This window comes from Hydra vulgaris, chromosome 06 (genome assembly GCF_038396675.1).
Source record: "Hydra vulgaris chromosome 06, alternate assembly HydraT2T_AEP".
NCBI lineage: Eukaryota > Metazoa > Cnidaria > Hydrozoa > Anthoathecata > Hydridae > Hydra > Hydra vulgaris.
Window position 1 is genome coordinate 3348019 of NC_088925.1, and position 11826 is coordinate 3359844.

At 28.8% G+C, this 11826-nt stretch overlaps 1 protein-coding gene across 1 annotated transcript; it reads left to right on the forward strand.

Annotated features, from left to right (window-relative positions):
* Positions 1–438, forward strand: LOC136081127 (uncharacterized). The gene has a single exon (XM_065798416.1). It carries the CDS (start codon positions 1–3, stop codon positions 436–438), a length of 438 nt encoding a protein of 145 aa, XP_065654488.1.
* Positions 439–11826: the final 11388 nt, after the last annotated feature.

The window sequence follows — 11826 nt, forward strand, 5'->3', positions numbered from 1 at the left end:
ATGACTGGAAAAACTATTGATAATATGACAAAATGTAAAATCATAGCTATGAGTGAACAAAACATCTCAATGAGAAAAATTGCAAAACATTTAAACACAACACATCCAACTGTTAGCAGAATAATCAACCAATATCATGAATACAATACAATTGAAAATATTCCGCGTCCTGGAAGACCCAGCATTTCAAATGAAAGAAATGAACAATCACTTATTCGCAAAGTGAAAAAAAATAGAAAGTTATCATCTACTGATCTCAGTCGAAAATGGCAGGAAGCCTCTGGTGATGTTGCTAGTGCTCAAACAATTAGAAGAGTACTACAAAAACATAATTACATGTGGCGAGCTGCTTGCAAAAAACCCTGTCTATCAAAAAAACATCAGAAAGCAAGGAAAAACTGGTGCTTAGCTCATAAAATTTGGTCTAAGAGCATGTGACACAACATTCTTTTCAACGATGAAATGAACATTGAGGTTGATTCAAGAAAAAACCGAGTAATGCTGAGAAGAATGCCACATGAAAGAATGTGCCCAAATTGTTCTATGTATAGAAAAAAACAAGGTAGTGGCAGTATAGGCATCTGGGCCTGCATGAACTATGAAGGTGTCGGTTGCTTCCAACTAATTGATGACAGACTTGATTCTCAAAGATATTTAGACATATTGGATAACTATATGATGCCTTCTATTGACATTTTCCGAAAAGGCACGGGAATTATCTTCCAACAAGATAATGCTCCATGTCATACTGCTAAGATTTGCAAGCAATGGTTTGAAGAAAACAATATTAAAGTCATGTCTTGGCCTGCCAATAGTCCAGATCTCAATTGCGTAGAGAATTTGTGGTCTTGGTTAGACCACAATCTTGGTAAAATTGAAATAAAAGATGTGGACCAGCTGAAAGAAGAAGTAACAAAATTACTAAATAATATTCCAAAAGATATTACTAAGAATTCCATGCCGAAACGAATCAATGAATGCTTAAAAGCTAAAGGATTGTCAACAAAATATTATTATTTTTTTTTTTTCATTTTTTGTGTATTATAATTTTTTTTTGTTCTTATAGTTAGTTTATTTTGTTGATGTGGTTTGTTTATTTTGGCCACATTTTTTTTTGATACATATGAACACTTGTTTTCATTTTAATGTTTCAGTTTTTAATTTTTTTAATTTATTATTACTTTATAATAAATTTATATAGTAATTATTTGATTTATTTGAAGAAAAAAAAATTGAAGAAAAAATCTCTTTTAATTTTTAAAATATCTAATTTCAAACTTATATCCATACAACAATAACATGATGGAATGTTATTAATGGCCAATACTGTATCTTCGCTGCGTAATTTGTTTTACTTCTTCGCATAACTTTTTTCGGTGTTCAGTTGTTTCTGGAGCGAAGTCTTCATTGGTTGGCCGGTTCCTCTAAGATGCTTTACGGCGTTAAGAATTTTGTTTTTGTCTTGGAAATTCAAGAGTTTTAAGTTCTTGGTTTGTTACGTTTGTGTTGACCGATACGATGAGCTCGTTTAATCATTTTTTTTTGCATTAAATTAAAATATTATAGTAATATTTAATATGAAGCAATAGAAAACCCATACATTCAATCTTAAGACCTTTCCCATTTCTCCAAATGGCTGATTTTCAAACATTAAAACATTTATTGACAGAATGATGACTCATAGGTTATTTTTTATGCAATACGCCCTCAACTTCTTTAAATCATTAAATTAACAGCCCACTGTTAATTTACCCTACCTTGGTTACCTTTTCTAAAAAGTATAAGATACTTTGCGGTCCCCTTTTATGCTTCAAGATTAATGTATTTAAACTAGGCCCTAAATTTTAAAATGAGTGCTTTCAGCTTATAATTTTTAGACGAAGGAAAGGTTTCCCTTAGTTTTTTTTTTATTTCTTATTCAATTTCTACATATAGGGGAAAGTGTGTATGAAAGAGCCAGGCTTTGAAAGAGCCGATGCCATTATTTCTACCTTACTTACATCCGACCATAATTGTATTTTACTCTTTGTGTGGCAATACTGGATACCTGTCACCCCTGGAGCACTAAAAATTTTAAAAATAAAAAGTTTTTTTGGGGTTTATTTATTTATTTTTAAGATAAAGTGTATTGTATTTTTTGATATAAGATATATGCTGCATTTTTATATATATATTTGTTCTTCTTTTCCATAAATAATATTAGATTTAAGTTTCGGTAAAAAGTGTTTAATTTAAGGTTATTTTTTTAATCACATAATTTTTTGAAAGAACCAACTGTCTATGCTACGAAGGCGTCGGCCTTTTCTATTTAGCTTTTTTTAAAAGTAATTGTTTCGCTCTTTAACGACATTTTTTTCGTAAAGCTTTATTGATCATATTCTATTGAAATTAATTGTTTTAATGACTTTTCCTGAAGTCGTGAAACATAGCATGAAATTGTTAAACAAAGCATAAAACATTTTGTCAAAACTTATTTGGTATTATTGTATTAACTCATACATCACTAGCATAGTTATTATGTATGAAATGCCTTATAATCCCATAATGCCTATAACTCATAGTTCTCTTGTTATATCAGTCTAGCATATTATCATGCTATTAAATTTTTTGAAGTAATCAATTTTTTAAGCTAGACAACTACATTTGACTTGTGTATATTAACATTTCTGTCTTTCTCATTCTCATTTAATATTTTTTATCTTTAAAAGAAAAACATGTCTTCGCAAGTATCAACTTCTAAGAATTATATAACTTTAAGTATAATCTGAATTTTAGAAGTCTAGTTAACAGATTATTATTCTTAAAAAACTTATAAAATATTTTCTTTACTATTTTTATCTAAATTCATATTCATCAACAAATTTCAAATTTCATTCATAGTTTTTGAAAAATAAGAGATTATTGCATGAAATTTAAAATTTATTGATGAATATAAAATTAGATAAAATTAGAAAAGAAAATATTTATAAACTCGTTGCTTCCACGTTAAGGGCTGGGTGGGCCCAAAAATTATCATGCTATTAAATTTTTTGAAGTAATCAATTTTTTAAGCTAGACAACTACATTTGACTTGTGTATATTAACATTTCTGTCTTTCTCATTCTCATTTAATATTTTTTATCTTTAAAAGAAAAACATGTCTTCGCAAGTATCAACTTCTAAGAATTATATAACTTTAAGTATAATCTGAATTTTAGAAGTCTAGTTAACAGATTATTATTCTTAAAAAACTTGTTAGTTTTCGAAAAAACCCCAATAATGAGTAAAGGAAACAACACCAGCTTTTGCTATATCTAATAACATCTGTCCAACAGCATCTATAAATACACTGAAGCATAAAAACATCTGTCCAACAACATCTGAAATTTCATTGATGTCTAATAACATCTGTGTAAAAAAGTATATGATTACTACAGATGCAGTTACATCTTTTCAATTATATTAAATATAACTACAGGATTTTATGAAATTATTTAATAATAATGCATTATTTTAACCTGATATAGTTACATATCAGAAATTTTTCAGGCTAAACTATATCTGGGGTAAATTCTTCCATATGTTATTGGACTTTGAGAAAAAATACCTTATGTAGTTTTTCAAATTTCCATATAATATTGGACAGATCTTGTTGAAATAAAAAAAAAATACAGATGATGTTAGACAAATGTGTAAAGATAATCCTGGACTATTCTACGGACAGATGTAGTAATCTTTTACCCTAATATTATCTTTCCAAGTGTTGAAAAAACCCGAAAGTTTGACCGACCATAAATCAGGAACTACAAATATTTAGAAAAGAAAATTTACAGGCTTCTTTCTTATCCTATTAGCAATTGAATGATATCATTTATGAGCATAGCTTGGTTTTCTCAGAAAACGGCTTCTAAGTTAAAACTTTCTTTAGCAACAACCTGCAAAAGTTTAAGGCTAAAACCTTTTTAAACAAGAAACTCCAAAAAGACAAACTTAAAATAAAGCTAAAGCTTTGTTATAAGTTCCTGTCGAATCTTAAAGAATGATGAGATAATGCAAGAATTACTTTGTCATAAATTGGTTCATCTAATTTTTAAATATTATTTAAAAGTAAATGCACCTAAACAACTTTTATGTAAGCAGAAAGTGTACTTTATTTACTTTTACAAAAACTATGTATTTTAATATAACCTATGTTAACTATGTATTTTACTATGTATTTTAATAAAAGCGGGAGGTCCCTAAATTAAAATACATAGGTTTAGCACATTGACAATCTTAGACATGTTTCTTTAATTAATGTGCATCTAAGCAATTTTTTATTAGCTAGTAATTCCTTAGCGCACTTATGCAAGTTTTGCTAACGTAGAGTTAAAATGAGCTCAGCAACTAGTTTGCAATTACGTAAGTTTGTAATTATGCTTGTTTATTATGTTGATTATGATAATTTATTATGTTAATTTACATTTATGATTATGAAATAGCAAGCAGAATGACAAAAAAATATATAAACATTTAGGTCTTATTTAGATGGTCGAAGCACATAAGTTATTAAACTATGCTCGAAAAATTTTTCAAAACATTGGTGTGATTACAATTAATAAACAGTATAAGTCAATAACAAATAAAGTGATTAAAATAGCAATGAAAAATAAACACCAAACAACTATAAAATAGACAAAAAAGAAAAAAAAAGAATAAAAGTTTAGAAAAAAACATTTAATTGCAGCTTTTTTTCATAACAAAATATACTTTTTTTTTCAAGTTTAATAAAATGTAAATATAATGCTGAAAAATGGACCTAAATAACAAATTAAAATTGATTTCATATTTTTTTCATTCGCTAACATGCAAATATTTACAAATCCTAATTATTTTTTATCTATTTGCGAAAATAAACAAGATACAGAGTTATTTTAAATTGAAAAATTCTTCAAAAACTTTTAAAGAAGAAACTTTTACAACTTAAATGCTACAGTCGATATTGATAAAAAATATTTTGCAAAAATGTTTCAAAAAGGGTAAGATGTCATTTTATTTTAATAATTAATTTATAACGTTGTGGAAACTATTTATCCGTATTAGAGATTCTCTATTTTAAGGAAAATATTTCTTTGCAAACTTTAAAAACAAATAATAATAATTTAATCATTCATTTGCATTAGTGTTTTAACTTAACAAAATTTAAAATATCTTTAAAATTTAATTTAATCTTGCATCGCATCTTGTATCGCATCTCGCGCAAGTTATTAACTTCTTTAGTTACTTTGTGGGTTTAGTATTGAAGTTTATACTCAAAAAAAATACGCCGTGTTTTGATGTTCATATTAAAATAAAATCAAGATGCGAGACATGCACAGTGAAAACGGTGAACAAAACGGAGTTTATGGTAGAATAAGATTAGGCTTTTTAAATATTTTTTTCCCCTGACTGAACCCTTTTTCAGCGAACCTACGGATGTGTAACGTTAAAAAAACATTAAACATTTTTTTTTTCGATATTACTTCTGTGGCTAACATTTTATCTAGCACTTATGTTATACACAAATTTTTTTGGATCCAAGTGTATTTGGGCATCAGTGACTACATTACCGGTTTTTCAGAAGTCCTTACAGTCTTATCAAAAAAAATAAAAGAAAAAGAATAAAAACATACATTTTAAATATAAATATTCTTTTAAACGTTAGATTACAAAGTTCTTGTAACAACCTTATAAAAAAACTAATTTAAAGCAAACGATTAAAAAAAAAAAAATAGTTGAAGAAAAGAACAAACCAAATAAATAAAAAAAAAGAACTTAGAATTATTAAAAATGAACACTTTCATAAAACTAAAAAGAAAAAAAAGAAAAAAAAGAAAGGAAGGAAGAAAAGAAAGAAAACGAAGGAAAAAGAGAGAAAAAAGAAGAAAAAAAAAGGAGAATTAGAAGATTGGTTCTTTATTTCTATTTTTTTTTTTTACGTTTTAACTTTTTTCTTTTTTACTATCATTATTATATTATTATATTATTAACTTACTAATTTTATTTTTCGTTTTTTCACATTTTTTAGTTATTTATTTACTGTTAATTTTTTTATTTTTTTTTATTATAATTTGCTGTTAAGGGGTATACTCCCCCATTAATTAAAAAAAAATCAAAAAAAAACAACTTGTTTCCGAACGACTTTAGCAATCATTGAAAACAAAAGCAAAAAGCAAGGACTTGCATGTGAACTTTCTATTATTTGTTTAAACTGTAAATATCAAAATGACTTTTACACTTCTAAGTTAATTAATAAAAAAGGAAACTTTGATATAAACAATCGAACAGTATATACAATGAGGTCTCTTGGATTAGGACATTCCGGAACAGAACGGTTTACAACCCTCATAAACATGCCAAAACCAATGACGCCAAAAAACTATGACAAACTTGTTTTAAAAATTGCTTATATTACTGTGAAAGTTGCACAGGAAACAATGACTGATACTGTATCTGATATAAGACTACAGTGTCAAGACATTAATGAGATTCTTGATGTTGGTGTATCATGTGATGGCACATGGCAGCGTAGGGGATTTTCATAATTGAATGGTGTATTTGTAGCACTTTCAATAGACAGTGGGAAAGTTTTAGATGTTGAGGTGATGAGTCGAATATGCAGAGGGTGCTCCTTAAATCAAAAACTTTTTAAAAAAGATCCTACTGTTTATGCTGAGTGGAGAAATTCCCACATTTGTAAAATGAATTTTGTTGGTTATGCAGGTGGAATGGATTGTGAAGGAGCCAGTCGTATTTTCCAACGATCAATTAAAAAACATAAGTTGCAGTACATTAATTTCTTAGGTGATGGAGATAGCAAAAGTTACAGTAGTGTCAAGGATGTTTATCCTAATATTAAAGTAAATAAATTAGAATGTGTTGGACACTATCAGAAGCGTGTTGGAACCAGACTCCGGAAATTGAAAAAAAAAGTAAGGGGACTGGGCAGTCGTGATAAATGCAACAATTGATCGACTGCAAAATTTCTTTAGTGTGGCAATTAGACAAAATACTGGTAATTTAGTTGCCATGAAATCAGCAGCGCTTGCTACCCTTTTTCACGTTGCATCATCAAAAGCAAATAATTAGCACTATCCACATTGTCCAACAGGTGTAAGTAGTTGGTGTAAATTTAACATAGACAAAGCAAATAGCACTAACACCTACAAGCCAGGACCTGGTCTACCTTTAGAGGTTGTATCCAAGATCAGACCTGTGTTTGAAGAGCTCACAAAAGAGGATGAGCTTAAAAAATATCTGCACGGTAAAATGCAAAATGCAAATGAGTCTTTTCATGGGAAATTTTGGGATTGCATACCAAAAACAAAATATGTCTCGCTGACTTTCCTGAAGTTTGGTGTTTATGATGCTGTTGCCAATTTTAACATTGGGATGAAGTCTTCAATCCTAATAAATGAAAAACTAAACATGGTTCCAGGTTTTTATACACTAAACGGCTCTAACGACATAAATAAAACACGCATTAAATGGTCGATATATAAACTAAAACTCGATAACAAGTTGCATCAAAAGTTAAGGGCTAAAAAACTGAAGAAAAGTGACAAAACCTCTGAAAAAGAAAGTAAAACATATGAAGCAGGAGGTTTTTAATATTAAATATAGTCCAATATATAATGTTACGTATATTTGTAGAACTTTTATTTCCAGTTTTAATGCGTTTTCTCAGCTTGAGGTTTTTCAATATGCCGGCCACAATTCCGAGAGAACCGCTTGAGCGTTTTATCTGAAATTTTCAACAAATTTTCCTTTTTATAAAAGCTGTGTTTTAAACGGAACAGAATTTTTAAATGCTTATGAATAAAACAGTAATTTTATTTTTCAAAAAATATAGTTTTTTCTATTGTCAACTTTAGAGCACAAGTCTTCAGGCCCAGAACCTTTTTTTAAAAAATCTGTTTTGTTTAAAACACTCATAAACCTATTCTAATTGTGTTTCCAAAGTTTCATTCAGCCTTTTTTTATTAGTTTTTGCTAAAACTTGGCCAGCGCAATTGCAACCGTTGACCAATTTTTTTAATTTTTTTTTAATTTTCTACATTTATGATATGGTTAATCATTTTATGTCAAAAGTTGTGATTTATTGTCTATATTTAAAAATGGGGGAGTATACCCCTTAATATAAACTATAATTTCCTTTCACAAAAAATAAAATATAGTTACAAATGTATAAATAATAAATAGACAGGGGCTCAAAGAAGATATGGATGGCAAAATACCAACCTAATCTTTTCATAGAGCCCCTACAGATCATAACAATAATAGTAAAATATGGCCAATAAACCAAGTAGAAAATTTAGCAAAAGAAAAAGTAAAAAAGAAGATATAATATTTAAAAATACAGATAGTGAATAAAATATATATAGTATTAAAAGATATAAATAGTCGCCAATAGTAAAGAAAAAACAATATTAAAAAATAATAGTATAATCTGTCAGAAAAAAGAATTATTCCGTAAGATTTAAAACGTAAGTTTTTGTTTGATACTGAAATGAATTTAATGATTTTGCCATATTTAAATTGCCTTTCAGAAAAGAGTTCCATAGCTTAGGTCCTATATAAATTATACTATATTCTGTGTATTTGTTTACTATTTTAGGTAATTTTTATACTTTGATTTATTCTTAAAAAATACTTCTCATTTCGATTTTTATTAAATTTACTTATAAAGATTTCAGGAGTTAGATTATTGGTACATTTATACATAAGGTTTAAGTGTTGGTAAATATTTATTTGATATATGTTCATCATTTTTATATCCATCGTTAAAGGCTTAGTGTGGTCCCCTCTTTTTTTGTTGTATATAATTCTTCAAGCATGTTTTTGTAAACAAAGAATTTTTTCAAGTTTTTTTGGTTGACAGTTTGCCCACGTAATATTTGCATAAGTAATGTAGCAATGAATAAATGTAGTAATGTAGCATAACAGCATTGAGTTTTACTGATGCACTATTAAAATAATTAACATAAATTAAAAATAAGAGCAGTCCTAGAATCGATCCTTGAGGCACTTCACATAAAATATTTAGTATCCGAGATTTCTTGTTTTGAACATATTGTTTTCTATTAGATAGATAACTTTCTATCTAATGATATAATTTATTGCATACTCCGTACCATTTATATTTTTTTAACAGAATAAAGTTATTAACGGTGTCGAATTCCTTGGATAAATCTATGAATACTCCGAGACTAAACTTATCATTTTCAAATCAGTTGTTTGATCGGCTAACTCAATAATGGCATGTTCAGTTTAAAGTTTTTTTTTTGAAATCCTAGTTGTTTTTGATTAAAAATATATATACTTTTTGTAAAATAATCAAAGATTCTATTATAAATTACACTTTCGAAAGTTTTTTGAGAATACAGAAAGTACCGATATGGGTCTATAGTTTGACACGTCGGCGCAATCATTAATTTTATAATTGGGTATACTATTGTAAGTTTAAGAATATCAGGAAGTATTCCTTGATCTAAATATAAAACTTGGAATTGCTAATTTGTTTATTATAATACTTTTTTTTTTGTTTTTTTTTTAAATAAAACAAAAGCACTTAATAATCCTTTGATAAATGAAACACTTTTAAAGTGTTCTAAAAACAAACAAAAACTATACAACAAATTCAAAAGTACAGAGAAGGAGAAAATATATAAAAATTATATATGTTTTTACGAACATTTTCCTGTCGAATATTGCTATAAATTTAGTTAAAAAATACTAAAAGCGTTATTTGTATTACGACAACTATAGACATCATTTCAATTTTCTATATTTATTTTATTCGGTAGTTCATTTGTATCAATGATGATTAAGTTGCGTTTTTTAAATTTGTAAACTTTGGCTGTATCCGTAAAAAATTTCTAATAGTAATCTAAATCGGGAAATGATTGCTTTAATCAGTTTTAAAAATATCTATAATAACGTTTTTAAGTAGTTGTTTATAAGTATACACTGATAAACAAGTTGTGGAAATTAGCGATGGGCCGATTCCGATTCTCTGTTGCGATTCCAATTCTTTACCGATTCCAATTCTTTTGCGATTCTTATTATTTTAATTAAAACTGGTAGTTAAATTAATAATTTAACCGTTATATCATGTTAATTTAATACTTATGCAGATTTTAATAGTGAAAACACCAAAATTAGTTACATTGGTATAGGTGAAACAGGACCAAAGGCACCAAGGCCCAGGAGAATGCCCCTTTTTAAAAAAATAGACCTATAAATAGACTTTTTTTTCGAAATAAGGGAGTGTTCCCCCTCTATTTTAAAAACCGTGTTGTTGGCCCTGTGAAATAATAGCAACTAAACAAGTAACATATTAAACAATATATATGTTTGTATGGAACTTATTATTATTAAGAAACAAATAATATAGTCATAAGTAATGGTAAAAGTGATCAGATACACAGAATGTTGTCTTTTCAATCAGCTTTTACATATGATATTAGTACCGTTAGTACTGATAGTTAAGAAACGGGAGGTTCTTGTTCAAAAACACAAGCATTTGCCGAGTGCAAATTTTTCTCGGTTAACTCGTGACTTGCAAGTAGAGGTTCTTTCAAGTACACTGCTACTTTGTCTGACATTGTGCAATGCGCAGTATAAATCTAAAACATTAAAACAATTTATAGGCTTTCAATATTTAAAGTACAATACTAATATAGAAGCACAATACTTACAACAGAATTCGTGTTGATTAATTGGTTATATAATGACCAAACAGCACCTGGAGCAGGTGTGGTAGGTTCTTGATTTTCAGCAGCTTATATTTCATAACCCTCGTCTATGTCCAATGCATTTAACTCGCCAATTAGTAACGTAACAGCTTCCTCAGCCATCGTCCTGCTCCTAAAAATCTTGTTTTTAAATCTGGGATCTAGTATTGTTGCAAAAGCATATATAGGTTTGTTCTCGCAGTCTCCGTAACGTCGATGCAAAGATTGACATAGAGATTCTTTAAAATTTCCGTAGTCCTTGATGCGATCAATTGACATGTTAACTGCATTTATTATTAGGATAACTTCTGATGTGGTCCTTTTCAATGAACTTGTAGTAAGCGTGACCTCTTCAAACACTTTTAACGAGGGTAACCAAACTATCCCATTCTCCGGTTGACAACTCCATGTTTTGTCGAGTAGCTTTTGGAAAATGTGGCGTTACCAACAGAATCGCATCTTTTTGTTCAATTAAACGGTTCAGCATGTGGAAGGTGCTATTCCATCAAGTTGGCTCATCTTGAATAATGCTGTGATTAGGCAGTCCCAGAATCTCTTGAGATTGTCTCAAAAGTTTGTATGACTTAACCGAATGTTTAAAGTGTCCTACTATTCTTCTACAGGTAGCAGTTAGTAAAGATATGCATTCATTATCGAGGCAGCCGTCTTTCACAACCAACTAAAGTGTATGGGCAAGACAACGAATATTTGTAAACTTCCTGACTTCCATAGCAGAAACAATATTTCTGGTATTATCTCTTACTACTACATTGAGTTTTTCAAGTAGTCCCCAACGCTCAAGTGATTCATTCATAAAGTTAACAAGATTGGTTGCGGTGTGGGACTCATAAGAAAAAGGTACCACCTCAAGACAAATGTGAATTTGTTTCATATCTTCTGTGAGGAAATGTGCTGTTAGGCTCATGTAATCAACATTGGCTGTTGAGCTCCACCTGTCGGTAGTGATTAGCTTTTTTTGCCAAGAACTGAATTTTACTTGATACCTTCTGATAAATGCTTGGAACTTCAATAGTCGAGAAGTATTTTCTGCTTGGTATCGTATACCTTGGCTCCAAAAACTGTAATAACCTCT

Excerpts from the sequence above, each read along its gene's own strand:
- LOC136081127 (XM_065798416.1), top strand. The coding sequence starts at position 1 with ATGACTGGAAAAACTATTGATAATATGACAAAATGTAAAATCATAGCT.